The sequence below is a fragment of the Dryobates pubescens genome, chromosome 23, assembly GCF_014839835.1.
Source record: "Dryobates pubescens isolate bDryPub1 chromosome 23, bDryPub1.pri, whole genome shotgun sequence".
Lineage (NCBI taxonomy): Eukaryota > Metazoa > Chordata > Aves > Piciformes > Picidae > Dryobates > Dryobates pubescens.
Genome location: NC_071634.1, coordinates 4,117,936 through 4,139,385, shown reverse-complemented (window position 1 = coordinate 4,139,385; position 21,450 = coordinate 4,117,936). Strand labels below are relative to the sequence as shown.

Here is a 21,450-nt window from a genome sequence, read left to right as displayed (position 1 = left end):
GTACTTTCTGCCTGAGCAGTGAAGAGAAAGGCTGATGACACTTCCTGCCGTTGAATTATCTTTCTTGAGGAAATGGACTTTAGTTGCAACAGGAGATATTTAGATTGAATGTTGGGAATCATGGGACACCAATGTGGCCTTGTGGCCAAGAGGGCCAATGGCAGTCTGCAGTGCATAAAGAAAAATGTGTCCAGCAGATCTAGGGAGGTTCTCCTCCCATTCTGCTCTGCCCTGGTGAGACCACACCTGCAATACTGTGTCCAGTTTTGGGCTCCCTACTTCAATAGAGAAAGGGATCTGCTGGAGAGAGTCCAATGTCCAATGGAAAGCTACAAGGATGACTGCAGGACTGCAATATAGAATGCATAGAATACACAGAATGCACCAGGTTGGAAGAGACCTTCAAGATCATCACGTCCAACCCATCAACCAATCCAGCCCACCTAAACAACTAACCCATGGCACCAAGCACCTCATCAAGTCTCCTCCTGAACACCTCCAATGATGGTGACTCCACCACCTCCCCAGGCAGCCCATTCCAATGGGCAATCACTCTCTCTGTATTTCTGTGCTAGAGAGCAGCCTGGGTCTGTTTAGTCTGGAGAGAGAAGAGAAGAGAAGAGAAGAGAAGAGAAGAGAAGAGAAGAGAAGAGAAGAGAAGAGAAGAGAAGAGAAGAGAAGAGAAGAGAAGAGAAGAGAAGAGAAGAGAAGAGAAGAGAAGAGAAGAGAAGAGAAGAGAAGAGAAGAGAAGAGAAGAGAAGAGAAGAGAAGAGAAGAGAAGAGAAGAGAAGAGAAGAGAAGAGAAGAGAAGAGAAGAGAAGAGAAGAGAAGAGAAGAGAAGAGAAGAGAAGAGAAGAGAAGAGAAGAGAAGAGAAGAGAAGAGAAGGCCGAGAGGGGATCTTCTCAATGTCTACAAGTATCTGGGGTGTGGGTGTCATGATGAAGGTGCCAGGCTCTTTTCAGTGGTGCCCAGTGATAGGACAAGGAACAAGAGGTACAAGCTGGAAAACATGAGGATCCTCCTCAGCATGAGGAAAAGCTTCCTGATGGTGAGGGTAACAGAGCTCTGGAGCAGGCTACCCAGAGAGGTTGTGGAGTCTCCTTCTCTAGAGATTCTCAGATTCCATCTGGATATGTTCCTGTTCTAGGTAATCCTACTTTGTTGGGGGGGTTGGATTCGATGATCTCTGGAGGTCCCTTCCAACCTCTAACATTCTGTGACTCTTCACCAAAAGGGTCATTGGGCCCTGGGACAGGCTGCCCAGAGAAGTAGTGGAGTCACCATCCCTGGAGCTGTTTAAAAGATGTTCAGATGAGGAGCTTAGGGACATGAGGGTCTAAGAGTTGTGTACAGGGAGATACTGGGTTATGGCTGGACTCGAGGATCTTAAGGTCTTTTCCAAGCCAACCACTCTTTGATAACTCTCCTATGCAGACCCTAGTGAACCAAGAATATCCATGCAACCTTGTGAGGGCTGGCACCATACACTGAAATTATTGGAGATGTGAATGTGAGCCAAATAAACATCAAATTGCTGTCTATTCATAGGTATTAAGGGGGAAGCTTCAGACGTGGTTAGGAAATGAGCTGCAATGACAGCAACTCTTTATGCTACCGCTCTGTAGGTATGATGTAAACATCAGCTGTCACAAGACAATCTTTCCATCTCTCCCTTCTGTATATCATGCCTTTAGCTATAAACTAGAGCAACAAACAGACAAACCTCAACATGTTCATTCCCCACAGCAAACAATTTACTGGTCTTGCTGAGTAGTTGTAAAGCAGCAGTGGATTGTAGCAGGCAGTGCCAGTGAATGATGAATTACGTTGCCATGGAGCATCAATCTCTACATGGTACTGGACTGTCCAACCCCTGCTGGCACATTTGTAATTAGTGGGAACTCTTAAATCTATATGCTTCTTATCTTAATGGGGAAGCAGTGTTTCAGTTTGTGTACAGTGTTCACTGCTAGAGTTCAAGGGGTCTGGAATTCAGTTTGATAAAAGCTGACTGTAGTTATTGGTGGGGGATGTGAATTGCCTTCTCTGGGAGCCTGGTGATTTGTTGGGTACCACAAAATGGTGTTCATAGAACCATAGAATCAACCAGGTTGGAAAAGACTTCAGAGATCATCAAGTCCAACCTATTGCCTAACACCTCCTGACAACTAAACCATGGCTCCAAGCCTTTCTTGAACACCTCCAGGAATGGTGACTCCACCACCTCCCTGGGCAGCACATTCCAAGGGCCAATCTCTCATTATGGGAAGAATTTTCTCCTCACCTCCAGCCTAAACTTCCCCTGGCACAGCTTCAGACTGTGTTCTGGTGCTGGTTGCCTGGGAGAAGAGACCAACCCCCACCTGTCTACAACCTCCCTTCAGGGAGTTGTAGACAGCAAGAAGGTCTCCTCTGTGAAATTCTCCAAAGCAAAGCCAGGTCCCATCCTTTGGTTTTGTTTTGCTGAGGGTTTTTTTGTGTCTTATCTGCATTAGAGTTTAAGTAGCATGTTTCTTCAGGTGCAGAGCAGTGGGAGTTGGGTGTTTGGACCGAGCTAAGCATTGCCTCTACAGAACTTGCAGCTGTTTTCCTGCTCTGACCGTGGCTTGCTGGAAGGAAGAAGTGAGATGAGTGTCATCGCCTGTGTAACATGAAAGTCAAGCCAGTTTAAAGTAGTCCTTACCTCCTTAATACATTCTTACCTGAAGGTGAAATAAGCAGTGATGGAAAATCCATCTCAGGTCCTTGAAAATTGTTCCCCCAAACACTTGTCCCTCTTTAAGAACACTTAACAGCTGTTTGTTTCTGTTGAGAACCTTTTTCACTTCAACTTTCACTCACTGGTTTTTAGTGTGTCCTGGCCTGGATTGAGGAGTCTGTTAGGAAGAGAGGCTGAGGGATCTGGTGCTATTTAGTCTGAAGAAGAACAGCCTGAGAGGGGATCTTTTAAATGCCCAGGAGGTCATGGATGTCCTCCTCCCTGTTCAAGGCCAGGTTGGATGAGGCCTTGAGCTGATCTAATGGAAGGTGTTCCTGCGTGTGACAGGGGATTTAGAACTAGATGGTCTTCAAGGTCCCTTCCAACCCAAACCATTCTATGGTTCTATGAATCTGTGAAAACAATCCTGTTCACTGTCATACTACTGGAGCTGAACTATGGAACAGCTCCTTCTCCACAGTGTAGGAGACATGGCAAGGGGAGACTGTTGTCATCCAGTGTGTGACAGTGAAATTGTAGAAGCTGTGGGGTGGGTGTATCTGTGGTTCAGATAACTGAAAGATTCTGTTCAGTGCAGGAAAATAGTGTGTAGGAGCAGGAGCAAAAAGCTCTTAATTGAAATAATGAATAGTTAGGTAATTTCAATCTTAATGGAGGAGAGAGAGAGAGAGACACACAGAGATACCAGCAGTATTGCTATTGTAGTGAATCTAGCAGGGAAAGAATTGCCTTAAAAAGCCAACCAAAAAAAAAACCAAGGCAGAAATCCCCTAAAGCTTTGAACTAAATGTAAATTATTTCATTTGGAGGTAGCAGTGGTTGACCTTGTGGAATTAAGGGCTCTCTTGCAGAGAACTGAAGAGAAGCTGCAGGGAAATAGAGAGGTGAGGCCAGCTGCGGTTCCCAAGGATGAGGAGTTGTAAATAGGAGCTTTGCAGTGAAAGGATGACCCCAGCATGCAGAAGCAGAAGCTTGCAAAGTCATGGTTAGAGCTGAGTACAACAATCTGTTGGGATCAGAGGTGCAACTTCTCTGCTGCAAGGGGAGCAAATGTTTGGCAATTTAACCCAAAGATGCTTAATCCTTCTCTGCTCTTGTGAAATGTCAGCTGGTTTTGCTAGTGCCAGGTTCATGCATGTTTGTTTTGGTTGGTTGTTTTTTTTTTCCCCTGCAAGACATGAAATTAATATCTTTTTCAGAAGGAACTGAACTTGACAGTTATTGAAAGTAATGGCGTGGTAGACATGGTGGACAAGAAGGTCATCATGAGGCAGCAATGTGCCCTTGTGGCCAAGAGGGTTAATGGCATCCTGGGGTGCATCAAGAAGAGCATGGCCAGCAGGTCAAAGAAGGTTCACTTCCTCTTCTACTCTGCCCTGGTGAGGCCTCATATGGAGTACTGTGTCCAGGTCTGGGCTCCCCAGTACAAGAAAGTCAAGAAACTGCTTGAGAAGATACCACAAAGGGCTACAAAGATGATTTGGGGACAAGAATATCTCTTGGGCTGCCCAGAGAGGTTGTCAAGTCTCCATCTCTGGAGTGAATCCAAACCTCCCTGGATGCCATCCTGTGCAACCTGCTCTGGGTGACCCTGCTCTGGAAAGGGGGCTAGGGACTGGATGAAGCACTTGGAGCCATGGTTTAGTTGATTAGATGGTGTTGGGTGATAGGTTGGTCTTAATGATCTCAAAGGTCTTTTCCAACCTGGTCTACTCTACTCTACTCTACTCTACTCTACTCTACTCTACTCTACTCTACTCTACTCTATTTCCAGAGTTCCCTTCCAACCCAAATCATTCTGTGATTCTATGATTTTATTCCCTGATGTAAGGTGATCATATCTACAGCAGTCTCATGTCACACACAAGTGTGTGTGTGGACAAACCTCCAGTCATTTGTGGGGAGATGTGAAGGAGAGAGAATGCAGAATGTAGGATCTGCACCAAGGACTTGATTTAAAATCATTTGATTTGCCTGGCCTTGCAATCTGACCTGATGGGAACCAGCATCCTAGCAGGCTTTGATCACATCCAGAACTCTATGAAAAGACTTTTATCAGGAGCCACTGAAGAGCTGTGTGAATACCAAGTGGCTTGTGCAAAAGCCTTGGGTTGTACAGAAGTGACTTGGAAATCTTTTGCTGGGGCTTGGCGTCCCTTTGGTATAGGTTCCTTAAAGCCTTCTGTTTCACTGAGCACTGGAAGAAACTCCTCTACCTTGGCAGTAAAAGTTATTTAGTGAACAAAAGCAGGTTCTTATGAATAATGTAAGATAAATGATTTGCATCCAGGAATGTTATGTATGGCTGTTTAAAACAGCTTTCAAGCACCTTCATTGCTTACTCATCTTGGAGTAAATTACCTCTCACAACATGCAGTTCTGCTCTAATGTTTGTTAGAGCAAACAAATGTGAACCTCCCCCTATTTTTCATCCTTCCCTACTCATAGCCCTCCCCACATTACCATGGAGAACCAGCCATTAGACTTTCAGGTGTTTAAAGGACTGAGTATTTTATTGAGCATCCCTCTAGAGTGAGGATCTTCTATCTAGTAAGCTCCACCTGTTTACCAGTAAACTCCAGAGTTGAATTCATAGTCCAGCTTCATGCCTCAGTGTCTCCAGATTGTCCTCAGATCATATTACAGTTTTCTAGGCTTTCTGAGATGTCCCTTTGAGGGGCTGGATGCAGGTCAAAGTGTGTGCAGCCCCAAAAGGATGCAGATAACTACAGCCACTGCCACATTGTGGTGCCACGTTTATCAGGAGCAACTCAGGCAATGCTGATGTAAGAGTCCAAGCAGACAGCCCACAGCTGTAGATGTCTGAGCCTTCAAGGCAGAATTCTTCTTGTAAGCCATACAGCAGATAGAACTAATTTGGCCATTGCACACAGCCAGGCTCTGCAGGGGGGGTTGGAAACAGGATATCGCTGCTCTTAGCTAAAGCAGAGGAAGAAGCAGGTCATGCAGGTGGGTGTTGGTGGAACCTTGCTGTTACACTGACCCTCACACTGCAGTCTGTAGCTTCCCTGTGAGTTCTTCATGACCTTTGTGAGTTATGAAGGCAGTGTGCCCTCCTGGCTCAGTCAGGTCTTGGTGTAGGCAGTTGTCTCCAAGACTGGGCTGGTTAATGTGACTGAAAGGTGTGAATGACGCAGCCGTTGCCTTTTTATAGCTTCCCTGTTTCTGTGTCAGGGCACTCCATGGCCCCCATCCCACTGGCTTTGTTGCCAAGGCAATCTGCCTCTCCTCAAAGCCCTTTCCTTTCTTTGTGCTTTATTGGCTGGGAGTCTTGAGTTTGTCTAATGGCCATTTCCAGTTAAGAATTTTGTTCTTGAGTCCAGACCAGAATCTCAACCCAGTGTGAAGGTGGAAGGTTAGGAGAAGGTGAGAGGGCTGTGAATTCAAAGGGAAGCTGAGAGCTCAGAAAAGCTCAAATTAAAACTGTGTGTGTGGTTAAGCTTGGGAGTGGGGCCTAAAGGTTTATCTTGGCAGGTTTGGGGTTTTGTTGTTTGGGTTTTTTTCCCCTTGCTAAGTTTAGGAAAGGAAAGAGGCACATTTATGGAACAAAATAAACAGGTACATCAAACCCCTGTTGTTCACACATGTGGAGACAGATATTCCTCCAAGCTATCCTCCTCCTTTTGTTCTCTTTTCTTTCTTCTTTCTTCCTTTTGTAAGCACGGGGAGGGGAGCTGCCCGTGTCAGCTCTGATCATCTCAGCCAGTTCTGCTGGAGGTTGTCATCTGCTTGGCTGTCATTGACTAATGAGAGGTGCTTTTATGTGGAGAAAGGGGATGTTCTCCATTCCCTTCTCCATGGCTCTTTTACTCCTCGTTGTTAGTCTCTGTTCTCTTTGCCTTTTCCCTTCATTTCCCTTCCTTCCAGTTGTTTTGCAGCCGTTCTTCTCTGTGTCCTGTCTCTACTTGTATTCTTGTATTAGTAGAGACAGAGAATGGGCAAAGAGATTGGGAGTAGTGTTGTAAACCAGCCTGCCTTGAGTAACAGTGCTCACTCTGGATCGTGCCTGCTTTGCTCAACACTGCAGATAAACCTGTGGTGACAATCAGGATCTCAGCTCTAGGTGCCACCAGCTCTCCCTGCAGTCTTCTGCCAGCCAGCTCAGCCAAGCAGGGGGGCTTCAAGGACTGTGTGCTTTGATAGGATTTCTAATGTTTGAGCTAGTCTGGCCTGTGCTCCAGCCTGCTCTGTACACATGCAAAGTAATTCAGATCCAGCTTGCACACCTGGTCAGGGGTCTTGGACACAAGTTCTGTGAGGAACAGCTGGGGTTGTTCAGCTTAGAGAAGAGGGGGCTAAGGAGAGACCTCATTGCTCTCTACAGTTACCTGAAAGGAGGCTGTAGCAAGGTGGTGGACAGCCTCCTCTCCCAGGAAACAAGTGAAAGGAGAAGAGGAAATGGACTGAAGTTGCACCAGGGAAGGTTTAGATTGGATACTGGGAAAAATGTATTCCCTGCAAGGGTCATTGGGCACTGGTCTAGGCTGGCTAGGTCAGTGGTGGAGTCACCATCTCTGGAGGTGCTTAAAAGATGTTTGGATGAAGAGCTTAGGGACATGGTGTAAGAGTTGTCTACAGGGAGATGTTAGGCTGTAATTGTACTTAATGGTCCTAAGGTCTTTTCCAAGGAGGCCATGATTCCATGATTCCCTAATGTCGTGCTGCTGTGCTCTGCAGGTGTACTCAAGGACACAACCAATCCAGTAGTTAGATCTCCAGCTTCCAGCAGAAGCATATAAATGTGTCTGTGAAGTCAGTCAGAATTCTTCTGTGTCTGTCTCAAGTGACTGTGTATCCCTGCTGTAAGGAATCCCACATTATTCACACCAGGCTGTCTCTGTGTAGAGATGTTTGTTTTGACATGGCTCTCAGTCTAGGGATGCAAACCAGGAAAGCATGGGCTGTCTGGTGCTCAGCTTCTCAGTCATCTTGAGCCACTTTGTGTCCATGCTGCTGCTGAGGAGCCAGGCCTGCCCTCCCCTTCACCTCTGCTGCCATATTTGGACCTTTGCTTGTTAACTGATACTGTCCTGCACATGGGTCTGAAAGCCAGCAGGCAACTGACAGCTGATTTTCCTGCGGGAGGATTCGTTAGTGTTCCACCAGGTCATGTTCCTGAAGGAATTATTAGCACTGTTACAAAGTGCAAAGGATAGAAACACAGGAAGAGCTGAACTGGCCTCTCCGCTGGAAGATCTGAGCTGGAGCTGTCCCATTAGTCTGGACACAGGGACTGTAAGCCAGGAGGGTAAGGGATGTGGGTGAATCACTGGCTCTTTTAATAGTCCATATAAAACCCTTGAAGCATTAAGGGCATTTTAAATTGAATATTTGGAAACAAGAGCTGAATTATTGGGGTTTTATTGAATAGAACTGTGGTTCTATGGTTTAAATTACTGTTTGCCTTTCGCTTCCTCCCAGTTTACTGTCTTCCTACCTTGTTGGACATCCTCCATTCTCTCCATCAAAGATGATTTTTAGCCTTCCAGTAGCAAACATACTGGTGGAAGCACAGACTTGTGCTGCCAGTGCTGCCAGTCCAGGGTTGCTGCTAGATGAATCCTACAGATTTGCTATGAATCAGGTAGAAAGGGTTTTTTCTCTGTTCATCTCTGCAGATGTGAGCTGGACTAACAACTGGAGGCCTGTCCTAGGCTGGCAATGTGTATATCTCTTTAAAATTATCAGTTTTCTTCAGCAAACTGCTTTTACTCCTGTATTTTTACTGCCACATTGAAGCTGCAGCACAGAAATGAGATGCACTGTCCCTTGGGAGGAGCTTTTGAGGATCAGAATGTGCATCTGTGTAAGTCACTGGGAGAGCAGATCTATTGTTGAGGAAAACAAAAGGTCATAGTGTGATGGACAAAACAAGTAATTGCACATACATAGAATCACAGAATTGTCAGGGTTGGAAGGGACCTCAAGGATCATCCAGCTCCAACCCCCCTGCCATGGGCAGGGACACCTCACACTACAGCAGGTTGCTCACAGCCACATCCAACCTGGCTGCAAAAACCTCCAGGCAGGAGGCTTCCACCACCTCCCTGGGCAACCTGTGCCAGTCTCACACCACCCTCACAGGGAAGAACTTCTTCCTAACATCCAATCTGAATCTACCCATTTCTAGTTTTTTTCATTTCCCCCCAGCCCTATCCCTCCCTGACACCCTCAAAAGTCCCTCCCCAGCTTTCTTGTAGCCCCCTTCAGATACTGGAAGGCCACAATAAGGTCACCTCAGAGCCTTCTCCTCTCCAGCCTGCACAACCCCAGCTCCCTCAGTCTGCCTCCATAGCAGAGCAGCTCCAGCCTCATCCTCATGGTCCTTCTATGGATGCCTTCCAGCACCTCCAGATCCTTCCTGTAGTAGGGGCTCCAGAACTGGACACAGTACTCCAGGTGGAGTGTCACCCAGAGTAGAGGGGGAGAATCACCTCCCTCAACCTGCTGGCCACGCTTCTGGATGGCACTGTGGGCTGCAAGTGCACACTGCTGGCTCCTGTTGAGCTTCTCATCCACATACAGAGTTGTTTGGGTTCGGAGAAGGGTCCAAAAAATAAGGTTCTGCCGAGTGAAAAGGCTTGGGCTAAGGATGGTTGTGAGCTTAGCTTTTTGGCAGCTGTTGTGTTCATGAATCAGTCCACTGATGTGGAATTTGGTTTTAATGTAGGAATCTGTTCTAATGATTTGTTGATTAAAGGAACTACTTATTCTCCTTCACAGGCAGGCTTTGAAGACAGACTGCCTGAACAAATGTTCACATTGAACGACGGTTACTGATCTGGGTAGAGGCATTTCTGTATTTAGGGAAGAAAGTAAAGGCTTAAAATAAGAGACAAATGTATTTTGGCACATGCCTCAGGAAGAAAAAGCACAGTTAGGCAACAGAATTCCTTAAATATATTCCTGAAAAAAAAGTGTGGAGCTGGTTTCAGGGCTAGGACTGCAAACAATTGTAGACTTTTTTAACACTATTATTACAGTGCTAGTAACACTATTTCATAATATCAAATCCAGACTTAATAATCACACTCTGCCAGTTGGTCACACATATGAACAGCAGAGATGAGGTTTCACTAAGAACTAATGTGGCTGAGTCTCAACATGAGCCTGCAATGGTCGCTGGCAGCACAGAAGGCAAACTGTGTGCTGGGCTGCATCCAAAGCAGGGAGAGCAGCAGCACAGGGAGCGGATTCTGCCCCTCTGCCCTGCTGGCACCCCACCTGCAGCACTGCCTCCAGCTGTGGAGCCCCCAGCACAAGGACATAGAACTGCTGGAGAGGGTCCAGAGGAGGGCCAAGAAGGTAATCAAAGGGATGGAGAACCTCTCCTATGGAGACAGGCTGAAGGAATTGGATCTGGTCAAACTGGAGAAAAGAAAGATCCATGGAGGCCTTAGAGCAGCCTTCCAGTACCTGAAGGGAACTGCAGGAGAGGGGCGTAAGGACTTTTTACACGGGCTTGTAGTGACAGGATGAGTGACAATGGATTTGAGCTTGAGGAGTGTGGAGGTAGACTGGAGAAATGGAATAATTTTTTTCCAGTGAGGGTGGTGAGACCCTGGAACAGGTTGCCCAGGGAGGTTGTGGATGCTTACGTCCTGGAGGTTTTCAAGGCCAGGTTGGATCACAGAAATCACAGAATCACCAAGGTTGGAAGAGACCTCAAAGATCATCAAGTCCAACCTGCCACCACAGACCTCATGACTAAACCATGACACCAAGTGCCACATCCAATCCCCTCTTGAACACCTCCAGGGACGGTGACTCCACCACCTCCCTGGGCAGCACATTCCAATGGCTAATGACTCTCTCAGTGAAGAGATTTCTCCTCACCTCCAGCCTAAACTTCCCCTGGCGCAGCTTGAGACTGTGTCCTCTCCAGGATGAAGCCTTGAGGGGGGTTGGAACTAAATGATCTTTGAGATCCCTTCCATCCCATACTGTTCCAGGATTCTGTGACTGGCTTTTTAATTTTCTTTATTACCTTTTGTGAGTGGATCTTACTGCAAATGAAGAACTTCCTGATAGGTTTTAAATAAGGCCTTTTCTGACCACTGAAAGCACTGCTCACCCTTCCATGCTGAGGTGTGAAAGGTGTCTTTGCTGTTCCTTAGCGAAGGGGGAAACTGAGGCAGTGTGCTGATTGAAAGAACTGATCACTTAACTTGCCTTTTGTGGCATCCTGCTGACTGCAGCCACTGCGATTGGTTTGCTTCTGTGGGCTTTAGGCTGCCTTACAGCTTTGAATTTAAGAAGGACATTTTGATACTTGAATGTGTCCAGAGAAGGGCAACAAGGCTTGGGAGAGGTCTGGAGCACAGCCCTGTGAGGAGAGGCTGAGGGAGCTGGGGTTGCTTAGCCTGGAGAAGAGGAGGCTCAGGGGAGACCTTCTTGCTCTCTCCAACTTCCTGAAGGGAGGTTGTAGCCAGCTGGGGGTTGGTCTCTTCTCCCAGGCAAGCAGCAGAAGAAGAGGACACAGTCTCAAGCTGTGCCAGGGGAGGTTTAGGCTGGAGGTGAGGAAGAAGTTCTTCATAGAAAGAGAGATTGGCCATTGGAATGTGCTGCCCAGGGAGGTGGTGGAGTCGCCATCCCTGGAGGTGTTCAAGAGGGGATTGGACGTGGCACTTGGAGCCATGGTTTAGTTGTCAGGAGGTGTTAGGTATTAGGTAATAGGTTGGACTTGATGATCTCTGAGGTCTTTCCCAACCTGGATGACTCTGTGAACTTGGTTGTGCATAATGATAGGGGTGTGTCTGAGCAGCCCTGTGAAGAGTTAGTGAGGAGAAGTGTGCTGATTAACACCTTTGGAAGTATCCTAACTCAGAAATGATTGACTAGAACAATTGCCTGCTTAAAACTGACTCTTTGAATACAGAGACCAACTGGATTAGGAGCCAGGAAGGGGTTCTGGAAGACAATTGGCCGTTGTCTGTTGGAAAAGTGAGGACAGCTCCCACATTAGCCATGATTATAGCGGCAGGAGCTGTCTCAGGTTTCTCTAATCACACATCTGAGCGTTTTCAGTGTTGTAAACCACAAAGCCTAATGATTTTGTTGCAGAGGAGTGGAAAGTGAATAACAGCAATTTTTGCACACACCGGGGACTCGTGGATCGTTCTGCTCCCAGATGTTGGCAGAGGAGAGGAGGCTGAGGGCTGGGTTGCGACTGCCTTGAGCAGGGAGTTCTCACTCTCTTCCAGCAAGGATTTTCAGCTGTCTGCTAGCAACCCAGTGAAAATCTTTTGCAGCCTGTGAATGAATCTTGCATAGACTTACACGCCTTTTAATTTTGAGTGATAGTAATTAGTGGAGGCATTCTCCTGCATAAATCAGTAGGACATATTTTCTATAGACTAGATCATGCTGCTAAGTACTGAGCCTGTACCTTAATTAAGCTTTATGAAGTGGATTGTTATTCAAGGAGCAATAAAAGAACTTTTGCTTTTGTTCCCTGAATTATTGTGTTTGGGGTTTTTTTTTCTGTTTGGGTTTGTTGGTTGTGGATTTGTGTTGGGTTGGGGCTTTTTGGTTTGATTTGTTAGTATCATAGTATCAGTCAGGGTTGGAAGGGACCACAAGGATCATCTAGTTCCAACCCCCTGCCATGGGCAGGGACACCTCACACTAGATCAGGCTGGCCAGAGCCTCATCCAGCCTGGGCTTAAACACCTCCAGGGACGGGGCCTCAACCACCTCCCTGGACAACCCATTCCAGGGCTTCACCACTCTCATGGGGAAGAACTTCCTCCTCATGTCCAGCCTGAATCTCCCCACCTCCAGCTTCATTCCATTCCCCCTAGTCCTGTCACTACCTGAGATGCTGAGCAGTCCCTCCCCAGCCTTCTTGTAGCCCCCTTCAGATCCTGGAAGGCCACAATTAGGTCACCTCAGAGCCTTCTCTTCTCCAGACTGAACAGCCCCAACTCCTTCAGTCTGTCCTCACAGGAGAGGTGCTCCAGCCCTCTGCTCATCCTCGTGGCCCTTCTCTGGACACCTTCCAGCACCTCCAGATCCCTCTTGTCTTCTTCCCCATGAGGGTGGTGAAAGCCTGGCACAGGTTGCCCAGGGAGGTGGTGGAAGCCTCATGCCTGGAGGTTTTTGCAGCCAGGCTGGAGGGTGGCTCTGATCAACCTGCTATAGAGTGAGGTGTCCCTGGCCATGACAGGGGGGTTGGAGCTGGCTGATCCTTGAGGTCCCTTCCAACCCTGACAATTCTGTGATTCTATAAGATGTCAGAGGAGTGTTTTAGATGTGTGAACAGGTGAGGCACGTGTACTCTTCCTTAAATCAGTTCTGAGCAGTGTTTGTATATGGCACTGATTTCATGGATGTTGTGTTGTTCTCTCTGTTCTAGGGAGTATGACTTCTGCAACGTCACCTATCATTCTGAAATGGGACCCCAAAAGTCTGGAAATCAGGACTCTCACAGTGGAGAGGCTGCTGGAGCCACTTGTTACCCAGGCAAGTCACCCTGAGTTCTTTTGTTTCTTCCTGCAGCCTGCTGCTGTATTTACTCATTTTACATAATTATCTTAATAACCCTTGGTACTAAAGGCTTGAACACTTTTTGCTCATGATCTCTAGTGGAAAGCTCTGTTCAGGCATGTTTAGAGGTTCTTGTTCTAAATAATTCATGGTCTCCAAGTATGAGCAGGGGTGAAGTAGCAGCAACAATTTCCTTGTGTTGAGCTTTGAAAAGGAGTTTAGAAATGTGTGAAACAGTTTAGGATCTGACTGAAACAGGATCTGACTGGATGCATGCTGTTGGTTTGTTGTTGTACCATGGAAGACAGGCTCACATTAAAACCAAACAAAACCACCCAAGCAAATCAGAGAAGTTATTAAGGCCTATTTCATTTCGTGCTGCGATTGATGGAGTGTGTGCTGAACCACTTGCTGCTGTACTGAGTCAAATCTGCTAGCAGAACCTAATGCATTTGTCCAATGGTCTGCAAACAGGGAGGTGCTGCTAGGTAATGTGTATTAGTGGTATCCAGCTTTTAATCAAATCAGATCAGTTTCTACAACTCACTGAAAGAAGGTTTGCGCCAGGTGGGGGCTGGCCTCTTCTCACAGGAAATCGGGGATAGGATGAGAGGAAATGGACTTAAGTTGCACCAGGGTAAGTTTAGGTTGGATATTAGGAAACATTTCTTCACTGTAAGGGTCACAGGGCACTGGAACAGGCTGCCCAGGGGAGTGGTGTAGTCTACCTGGATTTCAGCAAGGCCTTTGACACTGTCCCCCACAGCAAACTCCTGGCCAGGCTGTCAGCCCCTGGCTTGGACAGCAGCACTCTGAGCTGGGTTAGGAACTGGCTGGAGGCTGAGCCCAGAGAGTGGTGGTGAATGGTGCCACAGCCAGCTGGCAGCCAGGCACCAGTGGTGTCCCTCAGGGATCAGTTTTGGGCTCCATCCTGTTCAAAATCTTTATTGATGATCTGGCTGAGGGGATTGAGTCCACCATCAGTAAATGTGCAGTTGACACCAAACTGGGGGCAGGAGTTGATCTCTAGGGGGTAGAAGGGGTCTCCAGAGGGACTTTGACAGGCTGGACAGATTCCAGCATGATGGCATTCAACAAGCCTAAGTGCCAGGTGCTGCACTTTGGCCACAACAACCCCATGCAGTGCTACAGGCTGGGGTCAGAGTGGCTGGAGAGCTGCCAAACAGAGAGGGACCTGGGGGTACTGGTTGACAGCAGCTGAACAGGAGTCAGCAGTGTGCCCAGGGGGCCAAGAAGGCCAATGGCATCCTGGCCTGCATCAGCAATAGTGTGGCCAGCAGGAGCAAGGAAGTCATTGTGCTTAGTTTTGTTTTCCAGCACCTTTCCTAAAAAAGATAATACATCAGCCAAGAAGTGAATGCACAATTGTAGTCCCACAGTTTCTTACGGTGCTTGAGGTAACTTTTGGTTTAGCTTGATTTAAATTTGATAGCACTCCTCAAAACCAATTTAAACAAAGGAAATTACAAATTCACAGAATAGCTTTGGTTAGGAGAGACCTTCAAGCAAAGCTGGGCTTAGATGTCTTCTGTGGTAGAAGTGGCTTTTGTGTTTTGATGATGCATTTCTGTGCTAGCAGCATCCCAAGAAGACTACAGAAAATAAAGTCCAGAGAGCATACAAAAAGTGTTGGACTGTTTGTTTTATCCAGTGCTGATGAATATTTATCATAGAATCAGTCAGGGTTGGAAGGGACCACAAGGATCAGCTAGTTCCAACCCCCCTGCCATGGGCAGGGACACCCCACACTACATCAGGCTGGCCAGAGCCTCATCCAGCCTGGGCTTAAACACCTCCAGGGATGGGGCCCCAACCACCTCCCTGGACAACCCATTCCAGGGCTTCACCACTCTCCTGGGGAAGAACTTCCTCCTCACCTCCAGCCTGAATCTCCCCACCTCCAGCTTCATTCCATTCCCCCTAGTCCTATCACTGCCTGAGATCCTGAGCAGTCCCTCCCCAGCCTTCTTGTAGCCCCCTTCAGATACTGGAAGGCCACAATGAGGTCACCTCAGAGCCTTCTCTTCTCCAGACTGAACAGCCCCAACTCCTTCAGTCTGTCCTCACAGCAGAGCAGCTCCAGCCCTCTGCTCATCCTCGTGGCCCTTCTCTGGACACCTTCCAGCACCTCCAGATCCCTCTTGTAATAGGGGCTCCAGCACTGGAGGCAGTACTGCAGGTGGGGTCTCAGCAGAGCTGAGCAGAGGGGGAGAATCCCCTCCCTTGCCCTGCTGGCCACACTTCTCTTGCTGCAGCCCAGGCTCTGCTTGGCTTTCTGGACTGCAAGTGCACACTGAGAGCTCCTGCTGAGCTTCTTGTCCCCCAGCACCCCCAAGTCTCTCTGCTCAGGGCTGCTTTCCAGCCAGTCCCTGCCCAGCCTGGATTTGTGCCTGGGATTGCCTTGACCTGGATTGCTTCATTTCAGAGAGAGCATGGATATATGGACAAAACCCCCCAACAAACCACAAACAAACACCTTTTTTGAACATGTGATCTTTTTCCTTGCATTAGGGAAAGAAGTAGTTCTATTTATTGGCCTCTACTTTGAATCCCAGAAAGCGTGTTTGACTAAAACATGTTTTGCGAGCCGCGCAAACATAATCAGACAAGCTTCAAGTGAGGAGAAATGTGCTACCTTCAGATTGTATTTATCTGTTGCATTTTTAGCTTCAGTTATTCAGCTGCTCTTTCTGCTTTTTCTCAGATAAGTTAACCATCATTCCACTTTTGAAAGCTTTTCTTTTTCTCCTGCTCAGCGTTGCACATGCAGTCTGGTCAAGTCAAGAATAGTATCTCGCTTGCCTCTGTTTGGGCTCTGATTGCAATCTGCCTGTGCAGTGACAACCTCCACAAGATAGAGCGTGCACATTCCACATGCAGAGATTTGGATCTCCTTCAGAAGTCTCAAAGCAGTTCCCTTCCTAAAGAGAACATCTAATGTGAAAGTTTATCTCGGCAGATAAACGAATTCATGAATATGTAATTCCTGCTCATAGCATCATAGAATGGTTTGGGCTGGAAGAGACCTTCAAGTGCATCCAGTTCCAACCCCCCTGAAATGGGCAGAGAAACCTCCCACCAGCCCAGGTTGCTCAAAGCCCCATCCAGCCTGGCCTTGATCACCTCCAGGGATAGGGCATCTACAGCCTCCCTGGACAACCTGTTCCACCATCTCACCATCCTCAGTGAGGGGGGCTAAAGTACCGTGAATACTATGAGTCATGTCTCCAGTTCTGGGCCCCTCAGCATAGGAAAGATGTTGAGTTGCTGGAAAGTGTCCAGAGAAGAGCAGCAAAGCTGGGGAGGGGTTTGGAGCACAGCCCTGTGAGGAGAGGCTGAGGGAGCTGGGGTTGCTTAGCCTGGAGAAGAGGAGGCTCAGGGGAGACCTTCTTGCTCTCTACAACTCCCTGAAGGGAGGTTGTAGCCAGGTGGGGGTTGGTTTCTTCTCCCAGGCAAGCAGCACCAGAACAAGAGGACACAGTCTCAAGCTGTGCCAAGGGAGGTTCAGGCTGGATGTTAGGAAGAATTTCTTCCCAGCAAGAGAGATTTGCCATTGGAATGTGCTGCCCAGGGAGGTGGTGGAGTCACCATCACTGGAAGTGTTTAGGAGGAGCCTGGATGAGGCACTTGGTGCCATGGTTTAGTTGATTAGATGGTGTTGGGTCATAGGTTGGACTCAGTGATCTTGGAGGTCTTTTCCAACCTGTTCTGTTCTGTTCTGTTCTGTTCTGTTCTGTTCTATTCTATTCTATTCTATTCTATTCTATTCTATTCTATTCTATTCTATTCTGTTCTGTTCTGTTCTGTTCTGTTCTATTCTATTCTATTCTATTCTATTCTATCTACGGAGTTCAGTTTGAACTTTGTAATCCACTGTAGATTGGTAATTGCTGCTTAACATAGAAATCATAAAGATGTGAAGTTCTTCCATAAATCATTCAAAATAGGTCACTAGATTTAAAAAAAGAGAGATCTAATGGGCACCAAATGCAACAGAACTGTGTTACCCAGGGTACTGGGCAGCCTGATCTGACTTAGAAGGCACCCTATTTTGACCAGGAGTTTGAAATAGATGTTTGCTCAGAGAGGTATTAGAAGGTCTGTCCCTGGAAACATTCAGCACCAGGCTAGACAAGCTTCTGAACATCACAATCTACTTCCCTGCTCATTGCAGAAGTCTTGAAATAAATGACCTTTAAAGGTCCCTTCCAACTCCAATCCTTCTTTGATTCTTTGACAGCCTGAGGTCCCATTCAGCCAGTGTTTGCCTGATTCTGTGTTTTCTAGCACCACCAAGACAAACCTGTGTTTGATTTTGGCATTCATAGTCAAATATTTGGAGTAGCCTCTTTAACTCCACAGCTGTTTGTAATTTTGGAGGATGCTTAAAAGACCAGAAATGGTTGTGTGCATGTCTTTGGGCTCCAAAAATGCTAGTCATAGAATCATTAAGGTTGGGAAAAAAAACCTTTAAGATCATTGAGTCCAACCATAACCACGAAACTATATCCTGAGATCAAGCCTTTTGTATCTCTGTGTATGCAGAGGGAATTTAGACTCTGAGCACTCTGTGTGTGTAAGCACTTGGGGGACAGCTGTTCAAATGCTCCACTGACTTCTACTGAAATCCTGTGGAGCAGTACAGAACCATTGTCTGGATATGGAAAAGAACAGCAGAGTGAGTCAGAAGAATGGTGAATTTTAGACAAGCTCATTAGAGTTCCAGATGAGAAAATATGGATAACCTATGAATTGATTTAGAAGAAATTATAAGACAGGAAGATTGTCTGAGCTGCAGGCAAAGAAAAAAGGTCCAGAGAAATCCATTAACTGATCATGAGAATGCATTAGAAATGACAGAATTACATTTATTCTGGGAAGCCCTCAACTGGCAAACTAATTAAAACTTTCTCTGGCTCTCAGAGCTGTAAGGGTACTGGAACTTCAGCTGGAGTCTCCATTTTCCCAGGGCTCATTGTCATGTTTAAAGGGTAACAGCCATGCCCTGCCATGTGGCCTGTTCTCATGCTGCCACAATTGAGGCTTTGGAAGAAAGGCTTGGTTGAAAAATCCATTTGAGTCTGTGTTCCCAACAACACTCCAATTGGTAATTGAGCCTGCAGTGTGCCCAGGCAGCCAAGAGGGCCAATGGCATCCTGGCCTGCATCAGGAACAGTGTGGCCAGCAGGAGCAGGGAGGTCTTCTGCCCCTGTACACTGCACTGGTTAGGCCACACCTCGAGTCCTGTGTCCAGTTCTGGGCTCCTCAGTTTAGGAAGGAGGTTGACTTGCTGGAACGAGTCCAGAGAAGGGCAACAAGGTTGGTGAGGGGCTTAGAGCACAAGCCCTATGAGGAGAGACTGAGTGAGCTGGGGTTGCTTAGCCTGGAGAGGAGGAGACTCAGGGGTGACCTTATTGCTCTCTACAACTACCTTAAGAGAGGTTGTAGACAGGCAGAGGTTGGTCTCTTCTCCCAGGCAACCAGCACCAGAACAAGAGGACGCAGTCTCAGGCTGTGCCAGGGGAGGTTTAGGCTGGAGGTTAGGAGGAAGTTTTACACATAGGGAGTGATTGCCCATTGGAATGGGCTGCCCAGGGAGGTGGTGGAGTCACCATCACTGAAGGTGTTCAGGAGGAGACTTGATGGGGTGCTTGGTGCCATGGTTTAGTTGATTAGGTGGTGTTGGATGATAGGTTGGACATGATGATCTTGAAGGTCTCTTCCAACCTGGTTTATTCTATTCTACTGTAAAGAGCCTCACTGAGCAGAGACCGAGCTGAGAAGTCACAGTGCTGGGCAGAATTAATTCTGTTCCATCTCAGACCAGGGGAGGTCCAATTTCTATACTGCTGTGAGAAATATAAATACATTCCAAACCATTCCAGTTAATTGAATATTATTTATAGTCATACAATAGTTTGGGTAGATAAGGACCTTAAAGTTCATCTAGTTCCACCTCCCCACTGCTGGGGAGAAGAACACCTTCTACTGGGCCAGGTTGCTCAAGGCCTGATGTAGCCTGGCCTTGAACACCTCCAGGGAGGGGGCATCCACAACCTCCCTGGGCAACCTGTTCCTGTGTCTCCCCACTCTCACTGTCAAGGATTTCTCCCTAATCTCCAGTCTAAATCTGCCCTCCTCAAGCCATTGCCCCTCATCCTCTTATTACAAACTCTGGATGATCTTTGGGGTCCCTTCCAACCCAACCCATTCTTTCTTTGATTCCGTGATCTGCAGGTTGATCAACAAGGAAGTTGTCTTAACTGGCAGTGCAGATTTTAAGACTCTTTCTGGTAGCACTTACAGGGTAAATAATATTCTGGGACTAATTTAGACTCAATTGACAGAAGGAATTTACACCCTGGAACTAAACCATCCCAATATTAATCTGATATTCAGTGGGAATTTTGGAGTAAGTGCTTTTGGGAGTGGACTGTTGTGATTTAAGAGATGTTGTAGTGCCCCTGTACTCAGCACTGGTTAGGCCACATCTTGAGTCCTGTGTCCAGTTCTGGGCCCCTCAATTTAAGAAGGACATTGAGACACTTGAACGTGTCCAGAGAAGAGCAATGAGGCTGGGGAGAGGCCTTGAGCACAGCCCTGTGAGGAGAGGTGCTGGGGTTGTTTAGCCTGGAGAAGAGGAGGCTCAGGGGAGACCTTTGTGCTCTCTATAACTCCCTGAAAGGAGGCTGTAGCCAGGTGGGGGTTGGTCTCTTCTCCCAGGCAACCAGCATCAGAACAAGAGGACACAGTCTCAGGCTGCGCCAGGGGAAGTTTAGGCTGGAGGTGAGGAGAAAGTTCTTCCCAGAGAGAGTCATTAGCCATTGGAATGTGCTGCCCAGGGAGGTGGTGGAGTCATCATCCCTGGAGGTGTTCAAGAGGGGGTTGGATGTGGCACTTGGTGCCATGGTTTAGTAGTCATGAGGTGTTGGGTGCTAGGTTGGACTTGATGATCTTTGAGGTCTCTTCCAACCTTATTGATTCTATGATTCTATGACATAATTACAGAATGATCTGGGTTTAGAAGGGACCTTTAAAGCTCACCTAGTCCATCCCACCTGCAGTTAACAGAGACACCTTCAACTAGTCCAGGCTGCTCAGAGCCCCATGAAGCCTGACCTTGAGTGTTTTCAGGGCCATCTCCTACCTCTCTGCTTAACCAGTGCACATTTATGTATGGGGATTTCTTCTGACACATTTTCTCTGGCTGGAAACTGAAGTGCTAAGAAAATCTAAATCCTGATTAAAGTGTAAATAAGATACAAACTGGAATAGTTCCATGAGAATGATGGGCTGCTCAGTGCTAGCAGATCTTTCATTAAGAACTGGATCTATTTTTGAAGGACATGCCATCAGGAGTTATAAAACTGGGAGAAGAATTACTGGATGAACACAAAACTGCAATAAAGAGACCTGTGATGTTATGAATCAGGGAGGAAGCAGGAGCAGGACTGCTTGTTTTCTGTCATAGCTCAGACGTGCCAGGAAGAAGAGCACATAAATACACAACCTACATGATTAAATATGGATGATTCTAATGGCTTGGGAAGCAATGGGGATATTCAGGTTTGTAATCCATCTTGGCTTCATTCTTCAGTGGGATGCACAAATCTTCTTCACTTTCTTAGTAGTCATTAACTTCATTTTCTGTACGGCGTCAACCCCCAAAAGTTAGGGAGGCTACAAGATAATCCTAATTACAGCATTTTGCTTTGAGGTGTCAATTAACCTAATGGTAATAGATCCCTGTTGTGAACAGCAGTGACAGTTTTCATTCCATTTCCCTTCAGTAGGTGTCTCTGAAGGGTGACTGATTTGTTTGCAGTTTGAAGAGTTCAGGGCATGGACAGGTGGGTCCCTTTGTTTGGGTTTGTTTCCCTTGAATTTCTTAGGGATCTTAATTCCCTTGGGTCTGCCTCTTCAGTGTGCAAAATAAACTCATTGCTGAGCTTTGAATGTTTGATAAAATGCAATAGAGTCAGAGAATTGTTCTGGTTGGGAAAGGCCTTTAAGATCCTTGTGTCTGGGCACTCTCTAACGCTGCCAAGGCTGCTGCTTAACCATGATCCTCAGCACCACATCTCTGCCTCTTTGAAACACCTCCAGGTGTTTTAAACAGTTCCCTCCAAACATTCTTTTGCCTGTCAGCATGCATTGGGAATTGAGAGGTGGAGAAACAGATGGATGTGAGGAGGAAGTT

At 47.0% G+C, this 21,450-nt stretch overlaps 1 protein-coding gene across 1 annotated transcript in view; it reads left to right on the top strand.

Moving 5' to 3' along the window:
- Positions 1-21,450, top strand: part of CTNNA2 (catenin alpha 2) — a 698,580-nt gene that overhangs the window by 74,164 nt on the left and 602,966 nt on the right. Inside the window, exon 2 of the mRNA XM_054172387.1 lies at positions 13,099-13,205. Within this exon, the coding sequence (XP_054028362.1) occupies positions 13,104-13,205 (102 nt within the window). The 5' untranslated portion in view covers positions 13,099-13,103. The remainder of the gene's footprint in view (positions 1-13,098; positions 13,206-21,450) is intronic.